We start from the raw sequence: 21,594 nt of genomic DNA on the forward strand, positions 1-21,594 counted from the left end.
CATGAGCAGTGCGCGGCCGGATGTACTGGACCTAAGAACACTGACTGTCTGGTGAGGACACATGGCGCCTTTTACCTATTCATATTCACCAAATTTTCCTCATTGTGCCTCAATTTAAACATAGTTGTATTGAGATATATATATATATTTATATATATATACATATATATCTATAGTAGCATAACTAAGAAAATAAGTTTTAATCATGCATGATCATGTGCTGTGATGCCAGGTGTCTGTGATGCCAGGTGTCTGTGATGCCAGGTGTCCGTGATGCCAGGTGTCCGTGATGCCAGGTGTCCGTGATGCCATGTGTCTGTGATGCCAGGTGTCCGTGATGCCAGGTGTCCGTGATGCCAGGTGTCCGTGATGCCAGGTGTCCGTGATGCCAGGTGTCTGTGATGCCAGGTGTCTGTGATGCCAGGTGTCTGTGATGCCAAGTGTCTGTGATGCCAAGTGTCCGTGATGCCAGGTGTCTGTGATGCCAGGTGTCCGTGATGCCAGGTGTCCGTGATGCCAGGTGTCTGTGATGCCAGGTGTCCGTGATGCCAGGTGTCTGTGATGCCAGGTGTCCGTGATGCCAGGTGTCTGTGATGCCAGGTGTCCGTGATGCCAGGTGTCTGTGATGCCAGGTGTCTGTGATGCCAGGTGTCCGTGATGCCAGGTGTCCGTGATGCCAGGTGTCTGTGATGCCAGGTGTCTGCTGGGTGTGATTTTACCTATGAAGTCTCTAGACGCAAAGTACCCAAAGTCCTAGGACCTTCTATCTAGAACTGCACCAGAGTATTGTGGGAATTAAAGGGGTACTCCACTGGCCATTGTTCAAAACATTTAGTTCTAAATTCTGTGTGCACGCTGCTGGGGTCGGCCACGCCTCCTCGTGACATTAGGCCATGCTCCTTAATGCAAGTCTATAGGAGGGGGTGTGGCATCCACCACACCCCTCCCATAGACTTGCATTGAGGGGGACGTGGCCTGACGTCACAAGGAGGCGTGGCCGACCCCCCCGCAGCACGCACACAGTGTTTGGAACTAAATGTTTCGAATGCTGGCCAGTGGAGTACCCCTTTAAGGGACCAATGGCCATTATTGCTCCGAGGACATGTCACTTATGCCCTCAACTTCTCACCCTGGGGTATCAATACTTATGTTCAGCTTAAACCAACCACAAATAAGAAACCTGTAACCTGTAAACCTCAGTCAGATACAGCACCCCCCCTGGCTCTGCACTTTATCTGTCAATTGACGGGCTCCATAGTTGCAAATGTCTCCTGCAATGAGTGCCAGGCCGGGGAGTGAAGCATGCTGCCGGGTGCTTCACCCAGCTATATCTAGTGATCAGTGGGAGTCTCAGCACTGAGACCCCAACCAATGAAATATATTTACACTTGATATGCAGCAAATATTTAAAAAGAAAAAAAGTACAAATGTTAACAAAACTATCCAGTGATCACTTGAAGTCTTAATAAATGACAATAGATAACTCCGGTATCACTGGTGCGGAGGCTGGTACAGATAATGGTTAGATGGTTGAGTGTTTGACGTCAATGGTTTGAGGCAGGTGTCTGGAGAGAGGTATACTGGTGAAGGCTCCAGATTAAATACTTTGCTCTGGAGTTCACCCATATCCCCTATAAAGTCTTCCTCCTTAAATTATGATGCTTCATCACTACAGAACGAAACAAATGACAAAAAGCAAGTGCAAGAAATCTCAGTGATAGATAGTAAAATCATACACCTCTAGGCACTTCCCCTTTATAAAATGGTTAACCCTTCTATGCATTTTTACTTCTATTAAAAAATCTTAATCCTTCCAGTATTTATCAGTTGCTGTATACTCCTCAGGAAGTTGAGTTGTTCTTTTCAGTCTGACCACAGTGCTCTCTGCTGCCACCTCTGTCCATGTCATGAACTGTCCAGAGTCGGAGCATATTCCTATAGAAAACCTATCCTGCTCTGGACAGTTCCTGACACGGACAGAGGTGGCAGCAGAGAGCACTGGGGTCAGACTGAAAAAAAACAACAACTCAACTTCCTGTGGAGCATACAGCAGCTGAAAAGTACTGGAAGGATTCAGATTTTTTTATGGAAGTAATTTACAAATCTGTTTAACTGTCTGGCACCAGTTGATTTGGAAAAAAAAAATAGTTTTTAACCGGAGTACCCCTTTAAAGGAGTACTCCGCTGCTCAGCGTTTGGAACAAACTGTTCCGAACGCTGGAGCCGGGAGCTTGTGACGTCATAGCCCCGTCCCCTCAATGCAAGTGTATGGGAGGGAGCGTGACAGCAGTGAGGGGGTGGGGCTATGACGTCACAAGCTCCCGACTCCAGCGTTTGGAACAGTTTGTTCCAAACGCTGAGCAGCCGAGTACCCCTTTAAATACTGGATATTTAAAGGGGCAGGACATTACCTGGTATGGAGTCTATTATGGTATCTATGGTAATTTTTTTAGGATTTATAAGTGATCACTGGATATATTGTATTGCTAATATTTGTACCTGGATAACAAATATTTGCTGTATATCAAGTATACTGTACATATCGTGGGAACAATAGTGTCCTATTCCTTACATCACTACATGTGACACCCTTGGAGTATTGTCCTCCATTAACTTGCATAGCACTTTTTTAGTTTAGATTAGTATTGCTTTTTTTGGGTTGCATTAAGGATTTTAATGTGTATATTTTATTTCTTTCTTCTTAAAGGGGTACTCCGGTGGAAAACATTTTTTTTTTTAAATCAACTGGTGCCAGAAAGTTTAACTGATTTGTAAATCACTTCTATTAAAAAATCTTTACCCTTCCAGTACGTATTAGCAGCTCTTTGCTACAAAGGAAATTATTTTCTTTTTGAATTTCTTTTTTGTCTTGTCCACAGTGCTCTCTGCTGACACGTGATGGCCATATCAGGAACTGTCCAGAGCAGGAGAAAATCCCCATAGCAAACATATGCTGCTCTGGACAGTTCCTGACACGGACAGAGGTGGACAAGACAAAAAAGAAATTCAAAAAGAAAATAATTCCTCTGTAGCATACAGCTGCTAATAAGTACTGAAAGGATTGAGAATTTTTAAATAGAAGTCATTTACAAATCTGTTTAGCTTTCTGGCACCAGTTCATTTAAAAAAAAAAAAAAAAAAGTTTTCCACCGAATACCCCTTTAACCCCGACTATGCAATCTGGTAGTTAGTCGTAAGTGTATCAGGTGACTTAATCATTATTTCTTTCCCTCCAGGCATGTCTTAACTTCAATAACAGCGGTGTCTGTGAGATGCACTGTCCTCCTCTTACCATATATAACCCCACCACCTTCCAAACAATAAACAACATCAACGCAAGATACACTTTTGGAGCAACTTGTGTCGTCAAATGTCCTTGTAAGATATCGCCACTGATTTCTGTTATTGGGGATAGTAAATTGGTTCATGACCTCTAGGAATGGATGACATTATAAAGCCCATAGGGTCTGTCACATGATTTTCCTCTCTGTATTAGTAGGGTACGTTCACACGAGCGGATCCACAGCGTATTTTATGCTGCCAAAACCTGCCGCTGAAGGACCCCTGCATGGTGGCATTACATGTGCCTGCTCGGAGTGGCAATACACTGCTATGAGCAGACACACTGGGGGACATTTCCTAATCTAGTCTATTCTGGGCATGCTTCTAGACCAGCGTATGTGGTTGTCTCCTGTCTATTGTGCTCCTAATTTATCAAAGGTCTCACAGCCCTTGATAAATTCTGTGCTCAGACTTCAGGGTCTACAGCTTAAACTGCATTTAGACCTGCTCCAACATGGTCTGACATTTCAGCGTATTTTGGGCAGATGCGACTTGTCGCACAAAAGTCGCACTTGATAAATTCAGCACCAATGCATTTTCCAATGCATTTCCGTCTAAAATAGACTAGAATGCATCATGTTCTAAAAATCCTCTGCAGCAAAAGTCGCAGAAAAGTCGCACATATTTAGACTGCGACTTTCTGTGCGACAAATTTAGACAGGAAAAACCAGTCTAAATCCTTTGATAAATCTCCCCCACTGAGATGTGCGAGCATGCGCAGTATACTCGCACATCGCGGCAGCTCTCAGCCTAGCTCATAAAGCAGGGGGAGCAGCCGCCATGTGCGCGAGTACACCGCGCATGCGCTGCAACTCGCACATAGCAGTGTGTCTGCTCATAGCGGCGTATTGATGCTCCGAGCAGGCACATGTAAAGCCACCATGCGGCGGATCTGAAGCGTAAAATACGCTGTGGGTCTGCTCGTGTGAATGTACCCGTATACAGAAAAGTGACATAAGATTGTAGGTACCAATGGGAATGAAATGGCTTGAATACAATCGTCGATAATAAGGAATAACAAAACTTTGTTTTCGCTACTTAGACAACTACTTGGCCACTGACGTTGGATCTTGCACTCTTCTTTGCCCACATGAAACTCAAGAGGTCCTAGCAGGGGGTGTGCAGAAGTGTGAAAAGTGTGACAAGTGTGCTAAAGGTAATACTGACATGTGGGGCTATGCTGTACCTCTGAAACAAAGGTCTATTTCTAATATCTTGAAGTGAACCTGTTGCTTATAGACATGATGGATGCAATCTTTTTCTTTGGAATGAGCCTTTACAGGCATGTAACCTATTCAATCCAGAACCAATAGTCTCCTTAAAGGGGTACTCCGGTTGAAAACTTATTATTTTTTTTTTTTAAATCAACTGGTGCCAGAAAGTTAAACAGATTTGTAAATTACTTCTAAAAAAAAAAAAAAAAAAAAATAATCCTTCCAGTACTTATTAGCTGCTGAATACTACAGAGTAAATTATTTTCTTTTTGGAACACAGAGCTCTCTGCTGACATCACGAGCACAGTGTTCTCTGCTGACATCACGAGCACAGTGTTGTCTGCTGACATCACGAGCACAGTGTTCTCTGCTGACATCATGACCACAGTGCTCTCTGTTGAGATCTCTGTCCATTTTAGGAACTGTCCAGAGCAGCATATGTTTTCTATGGGGATTTTCTCCTACTCTGGACAGTTCTTAAAATGGACAGAGATGTCAGCAGAGAGCACTGTGCTCGTGATGTCAGCAGAGAGCTCTGTGTTCCAAAAAGAAAAGAATTTCCTCTGTAGTATTCAGCAGCTAATAAGTACTGGAAGGATTAAGATTTTTTTTAATAGAAGTAATTTACAAATCTGTTTAACTTTCTGGCACCAGTTGATTTAAAAAATAAATAAATAAAAGTTTTTTCCACCGGAGTACCCCTTTAAGCTACACTGATACTTGTGCAAATAAGATATTTTACAAGTAAGGCTTGTACACATACTGGGTAGAATCTCTGTTATCATATTTTTTTCTTAAATGTAATGAATTGATGACCATATTTGTGCAGCCTCTTCTTGATCTATTAAAGGGGTACTCCGACCCTAATACATCTTATCCCCTATCCAAAGGATAGCGGATAAGATTAGAGATGAGCGAACTTACAGTAAATTTGATTGGTCACAAACTTCTCGGCTCGGCAGTTGATGACTTATCCTGCGTAAATTAGTTCAGCCTTCAGGTGCTCCGCTGGGCTGGAAAAGGTGGATACAGTCCTAGGAAAGAGTCTCCTAGGACTGTATCCACCTTTTCCAGCCCACCGGAGCACCTGAAAGCTGAACTAAATTATGCAGGATAAGTCATCAACTGCCGAGCCGAGAAGTTCGTGACGAATCGAATTTACTGTAAGTTCGCTCATTTCTAGATAAGATGTATAATCACGGGGGTCGCCGCTGGGGACCCCCGCAATCTGTCATTCCGCACCCGCCTTTGTGAGCTTTCCGCAGCGCTGGATGCTCCGAGTGTGAAGCGTGACAACCACTACTCCGCCCCCGTGTGACGTCACGCCCCGCCCTCTCAATGCAAGTCTATGGGAGGGGGCGTGACGGCCATCACGCCCCCTCCCATAGACTTGCATTGAGCGGGCGTGACGTCACACGGGGGCGGAGTCGCGACATCGCGATACTCCAGCCCTGTGGTCGTCGCGCTTCACACTCGGAGCCTCCAGCGCTGCGGAGAGCTCACAAAGGCGGGTGCGGAACGAGCTCACAAAGCTGCGGGACCCCCTGCGATCATACATCTTATCCTCTAGGGCAGTGGTCTTCAACCTGCGGACCTCCAGATGTTGCAAAACTACAACTCCCAGCATGCCCGGACAGCCAACGGCTGTCCGGGCATGCTGGGAGTTGTGGTTTTGCAACATCTGGGGGTCCGTAGGTTGGAGACCGCTGCCCTAGGGGGATAAGATGTATTAGGGCCGGAGTACCCCTTTGAGCATAATAGGAAAACCCCATGTTACCTGACTGTGTTTTCCCTCAGTTTGTTATGGAATCGGATTGGACTTTTTGAAGACCACCCAAGCCATTAATTCCACCAATATCCAACACTTTCGAGGATGCACCAGAATCATTGGGAATCTGATATTCCTTTCAGACTCCTTCAAAAGGTTTGTGGAAGTTTTGAGTACATCGCATGACATCACTTTTGAGGGTGGATCCGAAACTATAGAAGGGCCATGATCCATTGTTGTATGATCCACATGGTATTTGCATCTGATCATTGACTCGAGAAAAGAAAAAGTCTCATCACGTAACTGGATCTCAATGGAGTCAGACTGACATTTCATTAGAACGAATGGACCTTCACTATATGTCATTAGGGTCAGTCCGGTACCATAGAGGTCTGTCATACAATAGAACAATGGAAAGAAATATGTCAACAAATTCCTCTCAAGAAGGCGCTGGTACCCGGAGATGAAAATAAACTTCTTTATTGGCAACGCGTTTCGATCCCGGTTCGGGATCGAAACGCGTTGCCAATAAAGAAGTTTATTTTAATCTTCGGGTACCAGCGCCTTCTTGAGAGGAATTTGTTCACATATTTCTTTCCATTGTTATCCACCGGACTGACTGACGTCACACCGGAAAGTTCCTCGTGGCAGCGGTTCCATTCGATTTCCTCCATTCGATTTCCTGAGGGGTAAGATTACCTAGGGGTAAGAACCCATCTTTGCGTTATGTCCTTCATTTTATATGAACGGTCCTCACTAGGGGCGCACCTGCTGTTGCTTTTTTCTCGTTGATATATTAGATACAATAGAATAAAGCATATTGCAGATGTGAACAGAGCCCTAAACAATTATCCCGGCGCAAAAAAATTCTTAATATGCACCTACCTCCGGTTCCCCACCGGTCCCCATGGCAAATCCTGTTCTTTTTCTTCTGGTTCCCCGCTGAGAGTTCAGAGCAGGACCTATCACTGGCGAAAACGTGACACAGGGACACTGCAGCGGGACCAGGGGTAGTTAAAGGGGTACTCCGGTGGAAAACTTTTTTTTTTTTTTTTTTAAATCAACTGGCTCCAGAAAGTTAAACAGATTTGTAAAATACTTCTATTAAAAAATCTTAATCCTTCCAGTCCTTATCATCTGCTGAAGTTGAGTTGTTTTTTTTCTGTCTGCTCTCTGCTGACACCTCTGTCTGTCTCAGGAACTAGCAGTAGAATGGAGGAAAAAAGCGGAGGTAGCGCCGGGTGTGGTGTAGGTCTTTAGCCGGTATAGGTGGGTACCCAGGTGGGGGGTAGCGTGTTCCTTGCCGGTGATGGTAGCTTGGTATGCAGGCCAGCAGCGTGAGGACGGAGCCCAGAGGAGAGTCCGTAGAGTAATGCAGAAGTATTGGAGGGAAAAAGCTGCGTTGGCGCTCCCAAGGAAGTAACCCAAGTCGTGGGTATTGATGCAAAATAATTTATTCTTACAGCATAAGAAATCAAAGAAAATAATAAATATAAAGCAAGACGCGTTTCGGGAGTCACAGCTCCCTTTTTTAATTGCAGGTGGTTGCTGTATAATACAGGTGCCCGAAAGTTACACAGATTTGTAAATTACTTCTATGAAAAAAAAATCTTAATCCTTCCAGTACTTATTAACAGATCTATGCTACAGAGGAAATTCTTTTCTTTTTGAATTTCTTTTTTGTCTTGTCCACAGTGCTCTCTGCTGACACGTGATGCCCATATCAGGAACTGTCCAGAGCAGGAGAAAATCCTCACAGCAAACCTATGCTGCTCTGGACAGTTCCTGACACGGACAGAGGTGGACAAAAAAGAAATTCAAAAAGAAAAGAATTTCCTCTGTAGCATAGGGCTGCTAAGAAGTACTGGAAGGATTAAGATTTTTTTTCATAGAAGTAATTTACAAATCTGTTTAACTTTCTGGCACCAGTTGATTTAAAAAAAAAAGTTTTAAGAAGTTAAATTTCTCTTTTAATTTCATTTCGGTCTGACCACAGTGCTCTCTGCTGACACCTCTGTCCATGTCAGGAACTGTCCAGAGAAGGATAGGTTTGCTATGGGGATTTGCTTGTACTCTGGACAGTTCTTGACATGGACAGAGGTGTCAGCAAGAGAGCACTGTGGTCAGACAGAAAAGAAATTCAAAAAGAAAAGAAATTCCTCTGAAGCATACAGCAGCTGATAAGTACTGGAAGGATTAAGATTTTTAAATTAAAGTCATATACAAATCTGTTTAACTTTCTGGCACCAGTTGATTAAAAAAAAAGAGTTTTCCAGCAGAGTACCCCTTTAACTTTTGCCCCTCTAATAAAAAGCTATGTCTTCTTGCGGTAGAATGCCTGTTAATGAAGTGTATGGATATTACAGGGGTCCTGATAACACCACCCACCTGACTGACGAGGACTTGGAAGTATTTAGGACCCTTGAGGAAATTACAGGTATCTGATTTGGATATTTATAAGGCACTTGTATTTTCGTAATTGTACAGAATATTAAAAATCAAATAAACTTAAGTCAGTATATTTTAATTGGTATATTGTTTATACTGCTATCTTAAAGCATTACTGTCATTGAAAAGTATTCCCCAGTGTGAACTTAACATTAGTGTGAATGGGTCTCCGCAAGACCCATCCACACTGCGGAATTTCAGCGGCGGACAATTCCGCCGCTGAAATTGTTCCGCGCAAAGAAAGAACATGTTCATTCTTTGCGCAGAAGTTCGCGAGCACTGCATAGCCCTCAATGGTGACGGCGCAGTGCCGCGCGGTCCTTCCGCCGCCGCCGCCGGCTGCCAGTCTGAATCTCCGCTCGCTGAATTCAGCGAGCGGAGATTCCGTTCACACTCTGTAGTGTGAACATACCCTTAAAGGGGTACTCCGCCCCAGACTTCTTATCCCCTATCAAAAGGATAAGGGATAAGATGTCTGATCGTAGGGGGTCCTGACCCCCGCGATCTCGGCTGCACCACCCCAGACATCCGATGCACGGAGTGACCATTGCTGTGCCGGATGACTGGCTATGCGGGGCGGAGGCTTGTGACGTCACGGCCACGCCTTGCTTGTAACATCACAGCCACGCCCCCTCAATGCAAGTGTATGGGAGGGGGCGTGACGGACGTCACGCCCCCTCCCATAGACTTGCATTGAGGGGGCGTGGTTGTGATGTCACGAGCGGGACGTAGCCGTGACGTCACGAGCCTCCGACGCTGCACCCGACGCTCTAAACGAAAGGCGGATACAGCAGGGAGATTGCGGGGGTCCCCAGCAGCGGGACCCCTGCGATCAGACATCTTATCCCCTATCCTTTGGATAGGGGATAAGATGTCTAGGGGCGGAGTACCCATTTAATGCTGAGACCCCCACTGATTTCTATATATAGCCATGTGGAGTGCAAGATCGTGGCGGTATAGGGGATAACTATCTGATCGGGACCCCAGTCTCCTATTAGATTTGAGCCACCGGAGATTGCTGACTAAAGCGTTTGTCTGTCTCCGCGGCTCACACAGAGAATAAAAGGGACCAGTGGTGACCTGCCGCTCTATACTGACTAGAGACTCAAGTCCCCATTCTCAAAATCTTGGGGTACCTTCAGTGGTCAGAACCCCCGCGATCAGATAGTTCTATCCACTATCTTTTGGATAGGGAATAACTTTAGAAGATGGGAAAAGCCCTTTAATTTTTCTTACAATTCCCATACACATGGCTGTATTATGACACCATATAACTTCTAAGTTATAGGAAGCCATAATACCGCACCTATAGACCTATGGGGCCATAATGTTCCACCGTACTTCTGTTCATCCATTCCACTTTCTTTTTTTCTGCAGGATATATATACATTGACACATGGTCTGAGGCACTCAATAGTCTCCGAGTGTTTGAGAACTTGCGTGTTATTCGGGGAAGGCTCCTATATAAGTAAGTACATTACACTGAATGCCTGCCTTACTGAGGGGCTTCAAGCATATGATGGCACAGACGCTCTTTTCAATACTTTGCATGAACTGCTTCTTTGCTCCTTTTCTCCCAAAGCGCTGCAAATTTGTGAAAGTGGGAAGGAGGCCCAGCTTAAAGGGGTACTCCACTGCTAGACATCTTATCCCCTATTTAAAGGGGTACTACCGTGCTGACAACTTATCCCCTATCTAAAGTATAGGGGATAAGTTGCCTGATCGCGCGGGGTCCCGCCGCTGGGGACCACCGCGATCTCGCACGCAGCACCCCGCTCTCATCAGGCCCCGGAGCGAATATCTGCTCCAGGTCTGATGACAGGGCCGATGATCATGACGTCACAGCTCCGCCCCCTTGTGACATCACAGCTGTCTCGCCCCCTGCCATAGACTTACAGTGAGGGGCGGAGCGTGACATCACATGGGGGCGGAGCCGTGACATCACGATACTCCGGCCCCATGATTGGCAGTCATCAGACCCTGAGCGGATGTTCGCTCTGGGGCCTGATGAGAGCGGGGTGCTGCATGCGAGATCGCGGGGGTCCCCAGCGGCAGGACCCCGTGCGATCAGGCAACTTATCTCCTATACTTTAGATAGGGGATAAGTTGTCAGCACGGTAGTACCCCTTTAAAGGACTGAGAGGATAACATTTATTTGCCCTCCCTTCCTCTTCTTATTAAATGCAGTCTACCTGATTCTTAAAGGGGTACTCCACTGGAAAACCATTATTTTTTTTTTTAATCAACTGGTGCCAGAAAGTTAAACAGATTTGTAAGTCACTTCTATTAAAAAATCTTAATCCTTCTAGTACTTATCAGCTGCTGTATGCTCCACAGGAAGTTCTTTTCTTTTTGAATTTCCTTTCTGGCTGACCACAATGCTCTCTGCTGACACCTCTGTCCATTTTAGGAACTGCCCAGAGCAGGAGCAAATCCCCATAGAAAACCTATCCTACTTTGGACAGTTCCTAAAATGGACAGAGGTGTCAGCAGAGAGCACTGGGGTCAGACAGAAAGAACTTCCTGTGGATCATAACAGGAGCTGATAAGTACTGGAAGGATTAAGATTTTTTAACAGAAGTAATTTACAAATATTTTTAATTTTCTGGCACCAGTTTATTTAAAAAAAATAATGTTTTCCAGTGGAGTACCCCTTTAACATGGATATGAATAGTGTCTTACTGCTAAATAGCATAAGCAAAGCTTCTCTCAGTACATGGATTTGTTCAAAATTGTATTCTATGGAGCATAAAGGGAGTTCTTAATATTCAAACAATCTTTTATAATTAATTCTGTAACTTACATCTGGTATTCCCTTCCAGCGGGGCATATTCCCTGGTCGTCCGCAATCTTTCCATCTCGTCGCTCGGTCTCCGGTCCTTGAAGGAAATCGGCAGCGGACTTGTTCTTATTGAGGGAAACTCTAACCTCTGCTTCGTGGATACTGTCCCATGGTCAAACATTTTAAAGAATTCAAGACAGGCTATTCTGAAGACTGAAAACAAACCACAGACTACATGTGGTAAGTCGTGATACATGGTCCAAGCCACTGCACCCCTCTACATTCTCTAGTGTAGAAGAGAGTACCTTGCCTTTGTAAAGGGTCCCTCCTTATTGTTTGCCAATTTATTGGTGCTTATAGAAGCTACAGAGCTTAAAGGGGTATTCCAGGGAAAACATTTTTTTATATAGATCAACTGGCTCCAGAAAGTTAAACAGATTTGTAAATTACTTCTATTAAAAAATCTTAATCCTTTCAGTACTTATGAGCTTCTGAAGTTAAGGTTGTTCTTTTCTGTCTAAGTGCTCTCTGATGACACGTGAACCGCCCAGTTTAGAAGCAAATCCCCATAGCAAACCTCTTCTAAACTGGGCGTTTCCCGAGACACGTGTCATCAGAGAGCACTTAGACAGAAAAGAACAACCTTAACTTCAGAAGCTCATAAGTACTGAAAGGATTAAGATTCTTTAATAGAAGTAATTTACAAATCTGTTTAACTTTCTGGAGCCAGTTGATATATATATATATATATATATATATATATATATATATATATATATATAAAGTTTTTTTCCTGGATAACCCCTTTAAGGTCTTTTTTCCTCATCACATCCTGTCTCAGGAACTGTCCAGAGAAGGAGAGGTTTGCTATGGGGATTTGCTCCTACTCTGGACAGTTCCTGAGACAGACAGAGGTGTCAGCAGAGAGCACTGTTGTCAGACAGAAAAGAACAACTCATCTTCAGCAGCTGATAAGTACTGGAAGGATTAATATTTTTTTTTAATAGAAGTAATTTACAAATCTGGAGTCAGTTGATATGAAAATGTTTTTTTCCTCTGGAATACCCCTTTAAAAATCCTGTAATGTAATGTTTCCTTCTCCTTTTCAGAAGAAGATGGGCACGTATGTTTTCATCTTTGTGCCAATGCAGAATGCTGGGGTAGTGAAGCATCCCAGTGTATCCAGTGTAATGGCCTTCTACGTGGGCTTGACTGTGTAGATTCTTGCAATGTTGAGGAGGGGTGAGTGTTATCATTTAAAGTCACACCGAAATGATATATAATCGTTCCCTTTATTATATCGACTTTTTGCCCTTGCAGGGAGCCAAGGGAAATGATCAACGGAAGCCAATGTATAGCATGTCACCCCGAGTGCATGCCGCAGAATGCGTCCAATACATGCCTTGGCCCAGTGAGTACACCCTATTACAGCTATCACATACGATATACCAGTGGTCTTCAACCTGCGGACCCTCCAGATGTTGCAAAACTACAACTCCCAGCATGCCCAGACAGCCAACGGCTGTCTGGGCATGCTGGGAGTTGTAGTTTTGCAACATCTGGAGGTCCGCAGGTTGAAGACCACTGGTATATACAGTATAGGGGATGTTCTCGGGCTTTATATTTAGAGATGAGCGAACTTACAGTAAATTTGATTCGTCACGAACTTCTCGGCTCGGCAGTTGATGACTTTTCCTGCGTAAATTAGTTCAGCTTTCCGGTGGGCTGGAAAAGGTGGATACAGTCCTAGGAAAGAGTCTCCTAGGACTGTATCCACCTTTTCCAGCCCGCCGGAGCACCTGAAAGCTGAACTAATTTACGCAGGAAAAGTCATCAACTGCCGAGCCGAGAAGTTCGTGACGAATCGAATTTACTGTAAGTTCGCTCATCTCTATTTATATTCTAAGACCTTTCTTTACCTTACAGCAAGCAGATCAGTGTGTAGAATGTGCACATTATAAGGATGGATCCACCTGTGTCAACCAATGTCCAAGTGGGAAAAAAGTGGACTCCTATGTGCCAATATGGAAGTATGCAGACAAAGATGGCGTCTGCCAGATGTGTCCTGTTAACTGCTCCCATTCGTAAGTAAAACATTACTTTGATTTCACATTGATCACACGGAAAACATTGTTTTCTGATTTACAGTGTTTTGTAATGTTGTGAATTATTTTTTGGTTAGTAATAATACTGATAAAGCAATATGTGACAGTGGCCATTAACCCCTTTAATGACTAGGCATATTTTGGCCTTTAAAAGGGGTACTCCGGTGGAAAACCTATTTTTTTTTTTTTTTTAAATCAACTGGTGCCAGAAAGTTAAACAAATGTGTAAATTACTTCTATTAAAAACTCTTAATCCTTCCAGTACTTATTAGCTGCTGAATACTACAGAGGAAATTATTTTCTTTTTAGAACACAGAGCTCTCTGCTGACATCATGACCACAGTGCTCTCTGCCGACATTTCTGTCCATTTTAGGAACTGTCCAGAGCAGCATATGTTTGCTATGGGGATTTTCTCCTACTCTGGACAGTTCCTAAAATGGACAGAGATGTCAGCAGAGAGCACTGTGGTCAAGTCAGCAGAGAGCACTGTGGTCATGTCAGCAGAGAGCTCTCTGTTCCAAAAAGAAAAGCTCTGTAGTATTCAGCAGCTAATAAGTATTGGAAGGATTAAGATTTTTTAATAGAAGTAATTTACAAATCTGTTTAACTTTCTGGCACCAGTTGATTTAAAAAAAAATAAATAAATAAAAAAAAAGTTTTCCACCGTAGTACCCCTTTAAGGCCAAAATATGCCTAGTCATTAAAGGGGTTTATGGCCACTGTCAGATATTTCCCATAGGGGACTATTACATGCAATCATTAGATTGCCTACACTGTTAAATGCTGTGCCATAGCATAGCATTATCAGTGTTATCGGTACTCCATTGCTCCAGCCTGCTGAGGCTGACTGGAGCCTTGGAGGATCAATCGGACAGCGAGGGGGTAGGTAAGGGCCCTCCTGCCGTCCTCTAAGCTGATCTGGACATTGCGATTTCCCCGCAATGATCCCGAGCTGCCGGGAGTGTATTTTCGACATTTTAGCTATCAACAGCCAGGCCCTGCGGCTAATGCTGGTCATCGGCGATCGGGCCAATGCCCGGCATTAACCCTTTAGACACAGTGATCAAAGCTGGTGTCCAGCATTAGCCACGGGTCTTGGCTGCTGATAGCAGCTGGGACCGAAAGCAAATGAAGCGAGCTCCTGAGCTCGCTTCATAGACCTACTGCACGGCCGCGCCGTATACTATATATACGGTGCAGGTCGTTAAGGGTTTAATAAGTCCTAGTTCATTATCTACTCTGTCTTCCACTCCTATATTGTGGTGTCCCGTCCCCCCCCCCCCCCCCCCCAAATTCCCTAGTTTAAACACTTCTCCACCCTTCTGGCCATCTTCCCCCCCGAGTACAGCCGCATACTCCCCATTGAGGTGCAGCCCGTCCCTACAGTAGAACCGGTATCCGACAGCGAAGTCGGCCCAGTTCTCCATGAGCCCAAACCCCTCCTTCCCCTCCAGCTTCTGGGCCACTTGTTTACCTCCCTAATCTCCCGCTGCCTCTTTTGTGTGGCTCATTTCATAGAAAAATACCTTTGAGGTCCTTAAACTTGCTGCCTAAGTCCCTGAAATCATTTGTAAGGACACACTACCTACCTCTCGCTCTGTCATTGGTGCCAGTGTGTACCATGACTGCTGGGTCTTCTCCAGCCGCTCCCAGTAACCTGTCAACCCGATTTGTGTTGTGCCGAACTCGAGCGCCAGGAAGACAACACACTATTTGGTGATCCCGGTCTTTGTGACAGATCGCCCTGTCTGTCCCCCTAATAATTGAGTCAGTTGAGTTATAGCCATAACTCTTTTCATTATCCACCTACAGGGCCATATGAGGGATTTTTTTTATGGATTCATTGTACTTTGTAACATCACTAGAATTACGACAAAATTTATAGCAAAACCCCCAAACATTGTTGCAACTATGCAACATTTTTGGGGTTTTATTCTGCACAGTGCACTTTACATTAAAAATGACAGGTTCTTTATTCTGTAGGTCAATACGATGACGATACCCATGTTTACAGTATGCTTAAAATTGCCCTATTCTGACCCCTATTACTTTTTTATTTTTCCATATATGAAGCTGTTTGCATGTTCATGTTTTTGCGCCGTGATCCTTAGTTTTAATCAGTCCAATTTTTGGTTTAGCTGAGACTTTTTATTATTTTTTTACTGATAAATTAAGCGACCAAAAATTAACAATTCTGTCATTTGGCATTTTTTACTTTTACACTGTTTACCTTTTAAGCTTTATAATTTATTTGTTTAGACAATTCTGCCTGTGGCGATACCGAACATGTTTATTTTTTTCACTAGTTCATTTTTATAAATTGGGTGCTTAAAAGTTTTATGGGAGGGGCTTATTTATATATTTTTACTTTTTTTTATTATTATTATTATTATTAATTTCAAATTTGTCCCCATATGCTATGGCATACCACTGATCAGTAATATTGGCAATCTGCTTATACAGTGGTCCCTCAACATATGATATTAATTGGTTCCAGGAGAACCATCATATGTTGAAACCATCATATGTCGAGTACATATGTCTATGTAAAAATGGTAATTGGTTCTGGGGCCTCGGAACCATTGTATGTTGAATACATATCTCTATGGGAAACTGCTAATTGGTTCTGGGATGACCATTGTATGTGGAGTGTATGGGGAGTGTTTAACAAACCAGAGTGCCTCCAGCTGTTGCACAACTACAACTCCCAGCATGCATGTACAGCCATTGACTGTCTGGGCATGCTGGGAGTTATAGTTTTGCAACAGCTGGAGGCACACTGATAGGGAAACATTGATGTATGGGGTGTATAGTGTGTATATGTATTGTATGTGATGTGTGACATCGCATACAGTACTGTACAGTTCTTTAAATACCTTCAGGGGGGACAGAATGTCCTGCATTACGATCCTGCCGACTACAGCTCTATAGGAAAGGAAGGGGAGGGCAGCCAGCAGCTCATTGGATGCCTGCAGCAAGATGCTGCAGGCTATTGGCTATGGCGGCACTGGGGGGTGGGGCTTACACGGAGCTCACAGTGGAAGCCTGCGTGAGTTAGCAGGACAGCATGTGAGTAACAGGAGGCAGAACGGGGCACACGGGGACATTATACAACTATCTGTCAGTTGCTGAAGTTGTCAGCGCTGTCACATAGCTGTTTGTATGATGGCCCCGACACACAGCAGCATCATATGTCAATGCTGCCTTCAACATACGATGGGCTCTGAGAGGCCATCATATGTTGAAATGATCATATGTCGGGGCCATCATAAGTCGGGGGGTCACTGTACAGGCAGCCTGAGGCAGACTTTATTAGAAGATTCATGGAGAGCAGCATATAGGAGGGGAAAAGACCATCTTCACTCATCGAACCCCCAAAATCACACTGCAGGAGGTCCGATGAATGCCCCAACAGTATTTCCATGCTTTAGATGTCATGATAAGCTTTGATCATGGCATCTAAAGAGTTAAAGTCTCATAGCACATACAGGCTCAAACAGCCATTTAACCAAATTCGATAATTTCCTATTAAAGTAGTTGTTCAAGATGTCAAGCATTTTGTTTGTTTTTCAGAAATAGCGCCACTCTACAGGCTGTGTCTGGTATTGCAGCTGAGCCCTTTGCAAAGGAATGACGTATTGAGTTTCTGAATAGAAAAGGGCAATTCTTACTTTTTTGGGGGAATATGTAACTCATTCCTATGCCGTGAATAGAATATGATAATAAATACCCTATACTGGTGCTGCACAAAAGTAGAGCTACCAATTAGATTTCAGATTATGGGTTTAGGACTTCTCCGCCATAGTCTGTTTGACTAAAATGTCTGTATTTTATCACAGGTGTGATAAACAAGACGAGAAAGGGTGCCCCATCATTGTGAATAACAGGTGAGTGTCCAAATAGTGGGATTTTAGAGACTTTCCTTGGGTCAATGTGTCTTATGCTGATATCATGTATTGCTTTCGTCCACAGTCAAACCTATATGATCGTGGCGGTGGTAGGCAGTGTTTTACTCGTGATCACCGGCGCAGTGACCATTGTGTTGGTCATCAGGCGGAGGAATCAAGTGAAGCGGAAACATACCTTAAAGCGCATACTTCAGGAACATGAGGTAGGAGGGGTGGGCAATAAAGTGGTCTGGAATAATGCAGAGGAGTATCAGACGAGGCCTTCTTCTCATTTTACTCTTTATTTAGTTGGTGGAACCTTTAACTCCCAGTGGAGCAATGCCTAACCAGGCTCAGATGAAGATACTCAAGGAAACAGAGTTGAGGAAGGTGAAGATTTTAGGATCTGGTGCATTTGGCACTGTGTATAAGGTAGGGACATTGATTTCTACAGGAGAACACTTCTGGACCACCTTTTAGCGATAATGATCTAAATGTCAATGTGCTAATATTTCAGGGCATATGGGTCCCGGAGAACGAGAACGTAAAAATTCAGGTGGCGATCAAGGTGTTACGAGAGAATACATCTCCGAAAGCCAACAAGGAAATCCTGGATGTGAGTATTACTCAAGGGCATATGTGGACGAGCGACATTTTGAATGAACTGTTACACCTTATATTCAGTAAAAGACAGAAGAAGGTAACTTAAATGGGTACTCCGACAGAAAACATCTTATCCCCTATTCAAAGGATAGGGGATAAGATGTCTGATCGCGGGGGTCCTGCCCCTAGGGAACCCCGTGATCTCTGCTGCGGCACCCCAGTCATCCGGTGCACAGAGTGACCCCCCCCCCCCCCCTGTGCCGGATGACTGGCGACTACAGCCACCACGCCCCCTACATTCACATCTATGGGAGGGGGCGTGACGGCTAGTATGTAGCATTCACGCCACCTCCCATAGACATGAATGGAGGGGGCGTGGTGTGACGTCACGAACACGGAAGCTCCGTTTTCAGGCATCTTAGCTCCTAACCTTTGGATAGGGGATAAGATGTTTTCCACTGGAGTACACCATTAAAGGAGCACTAAATATAAAGTATAAGGTTCACAAACCATCTCCTTACTCCGTAAACTTTACCTTGATCTTAATGGTTTTAATACATTTTCCAACTGTATTTCACAGTCACGTGTGATGTCCTAGTACAGGACATGGTCCTGTCAGGTTGAGTCCCTCGGTGACCTGGGGGCTCTCCTGCAGTGTCTCCCCTGCTGTTATTATAGTGTTATTTAATGTAATAGAAATATAGTCAGTATGTCAATGTATAGTCAGTATAAAGGACCTTTGGATGACTCCAGTAAATGTCACGTTATGTTATTACGTTACCCAGAGGGCACCAGTTTAACACATGACCCGCAGCTTGACCAATGGGCTTTGGCTTATCCCCCCCTTATAAGGGGGTGGCCATCACAATTCTCTCTCTTTTTTGCTCTTGTACCATCATCACTTTACTGAGACCAGCAAACACCAGATGTCTCAGTGCTACTGTCCAGCACCTGGAAGGTCTCAAATCTACAGTCATTCCAGTAAGTGAAGTCTATGTCTGCTGTCACTATCTACAGTCTAGTCAAGCCTCAAGACAATTACCTAATGTCTATTGCAAGTATAATTGGTCCCAGCAAGCTGCAAGGTCCTTCTGTGTTCCTGGCCACCTCTCTGGGTTTCTGGCCTAGCTGTGAAGATAATAACACCTATCTGACCTCAGTAAAGCCTCCGTTAAACCATAACCTTGTTATGGACTCTCATTTTCACTGCTTAGCTATTGGAATAGCGGAGATACCGATTGGGTGGTTCCAGTACCCAAAAACCACTCTGGCATCACGAACATTAGCGGTTAAAGGGGTAGTCCAGTGCTGAAAAACATATCCCCTATCCTAAGCATAGGGGATATGTTTCAGATCGCGGGGCCCTGGCTTGCTGGCCAGATAGCGGGTGTCGACCACCGCACGAAGCGGCGACCAACACGCCCCCTCACTACATCGCTATGGCAGAGCCGGAGATTGCCGAAGGCAGCGCTCCAGCTCTGCCATAGAGTTGTATTTAGGGGGCGTGTCAGCCGCCGCTTCGTGCGGTGGTGAACACGCCCCCTTCCCCTGGGCTGCCGGGGCCCCGTACAGGAGATCGCGGGGGCCCCAACGGTCGGACCCCCCGTGATCTGAAACTTATCCCCTATCCTTAGGATAGGGGATACGTTTTTCAGCACTGGATATCTCCTTGAACAACACCTTGCCCCTTGGGTTATTACCATCTTGCCCCATCCACCTACTCCGCTACACCCCGTGGTCCCGTCATCACACATGAACAAAAGAAAACTGGTGACAAATTCAGGTTTGCTATATTGGTATGAGCATACAAAACCCAGCAGTAAATAAAGCATAAAAAGACATTGCTGTGTTGCTTGTTCCAGGAAGCATATGTAATGGCGGGAGTGGCAAGCCCTTATGTGTGCCGCCTATTGGGGATCTGTCTGACCACCACCGTACAGCTGGTTACTCAACTCATGCCATATGGATGTCTACTGGAATATGTACGAGAAAATAAAGATCGTATCCACTCCAGAGATCTACTCAACTGGTGTGTCCAAATAGCCAAGGTAAGCTCTAGGCTGAATACGTCCAGTAGAGTTGAGCGAAATTACAGTAAATTGGCTCGTAGCAAACCTCGTGGCTCGGCATTTGATTACTTTAGTCTGGTTAAATTAATTCAGCTTTCCAAGGTCTCTGGTTGCATGGAAATTTCCGGGATGACAGTCTTAGGTTTCCTAGGACTGTATCCAACTTTTCCAGGCAACTGGAGCCATTGGAAAGCTGAACTAATTTATGCAGACTAAAGTAATCAAATGCCGAGCTGCGAGGTTTGCTACGAGCCAATTTACTGTAAGTTCGCTCAACTCTAATGTCCAGATCTCAAGCTGCTATTGTTGTCATGTTCCATGTAGGATGTGATGACAGCTTTTGTATGACATACAAACGTGCCACTGACTGTCCAATATGATTGCCAATCCTAGGGGATGACCTACCTAGAGGACATCCGCTTAGTGCACAGGGATCTCGCTGCAAGAAATGTTCTGGTGAGAAACCCAACACATGTAAAAATCACCGACTTTGGACTTGCAAGATTGCTGGATGTGGATGAAACAGAGTATCATGCAGACGGAGGAAAGGTAAGAAGCCGTGATGTCTAAACATGTTCCGAAAAATGGGTTTAGACTACAGTCATCACATACAACAGCGTTTCCCAACCAGGGTGCCTCCAGCTGTTGCAAGACTACAACCGTTGGCTGTCCGGGCATGCTGGGAGTTGTAGTCTTGCAACAGCTGGAGGCACCCTGGTTGGGAAACACTGACATACAAGATGTACACGCTGCATGCTGTAAGCTTAATAAAGGAGAAATGGCTTATCAGTGTACTAAGGCAAGAGGCATCACAAAGGACTGCAAACATCAGTAATGTACAGTGCATTCGGAAAGTCTTCATGTTGTGGCTAGAGATGAGCGAATTTACAGTAAATTTGATTCGTCACGAACTTCTCGGCTCGGCAGTTGATGACTTTTCCTGCATAAATTAGTTCAGCTTTCAGGTGCTCCCGTGGGCTGGAAAAGGTGGATACAGTCCTAGGAGACTCTTTCCTAGGACTGTATCCACCTTTTCCAGCCCACCGGAGCACCGGAAAGCTGAACTAATTTATGCAGGATAAATCATCAACTGCCGAGCCGAGAAGTTCGTGACGAATCGAATTTACTGTAAATTCGCTCATCTCTAGTTGTGGCCTTGTGTTAAAATTTAAACAAAAAAAAAAACTATTGTTTTTCGGACAACATTGTTCTATACCCCATAATGACAAAGTGGATTCAGATTATTGGGCAGACTAGATGGGCCAAATGGTTGTTATCTGCCGACACATTTTAATGTTGCAAAAAAGTTACCGGCCATGCTAATTTGCATAATTAATTATATATGCGTGACATCACAGGATGCACATATGCGGGG

At 44.5% G+C, this 21,594-nt stretch overlaps 1 protein-coding gene across 3 annotated transcripts in view; it reads left to right on the plus strand.

Annotated features, from left to right (window-relative positions):
* ERBB2 (erb-b2 receptor tyrosine kinase 2) overlaps window positions 1–21,594 on the plus strand; it is a 117,447-nt gene that overhangs the window by 89,389 nt on the left and 6,464 nt on the right. For all 3 annotated transcript variants that reach the window (XM_056547799.1, XM_056547800.1, XM_056547801.1), the window contains exons 6-21: window positions 1–51; window positions 3,237–3,378; window positions 4,385–4,498; window positions 6,354–6,480; window positions 8,691–8,761; window positions 10,150–10,240; window positions 11,595–11,794; window positions 12,664–12,796; window positions 12,875–12,965; window positions 13,481–13,638; window positions 17,500–17,547; window positions 17,633–17,771; window positions 17,857–17,979; window positions 18,065–18,163; window positions 20,013–20,198; window positions 20,613–20,768. The exon at window positions 1–51 is cut by the window's left edge and continues 65 nt beyond it. In XM_056547799.1, coding sequence (XP_056403774.1) covers window positions 1–51; window positions 3,237–3,378; window positions 4,385–4,498; window positions 6,354–6,480; window positions 8,691–8,761; window positions 10,150–10,240; window positions 11,595–11,794; window positions 12,664–12,796; window positions 12,875–12,965; window positions 13,481–13,638; window positions 17,500–17,547; window positions 17,633–17,771; window positions 17,857–17,979; window positions 18,065–18,163; window positions 20,013–20,198; window positions 20,613–20,768 — 1,929 coding nt within the window. The remainder of the gene's footprint in view (window positions 52–3,236; window positions 3,379–4,384; window positions 4,499–6,353; window positions 6,481–8,690; window positions 8,762–10,149; window positions 10,241–11,594; window positions 11,795–12,663; window positions 12,797–12,874; window positions 12,966–13,480; window positions 13,639–17,499; window positions 17,548–17,632; window positions 17,772–17,856; window positions 17,980–18,064; window positions 18,164–20,012; window positions 20,199–20,612; window positions 20,769–21,594) is intronic.

This window comes from Hyla sarda, chromosome 12 (assembly GCF_029499605.1).
Source record: "Hyla sarda isolate aHylSar1 chromosome 12, aHylSar1.hap1, whole genome shotgun sequence".
NCBI classification, from domain to species: domain Eukaryota; kingdom Metazoa; phylum Chordata; class Amphibia; order Anura; family Hylidae; genus Hyla; species Hyla sarda.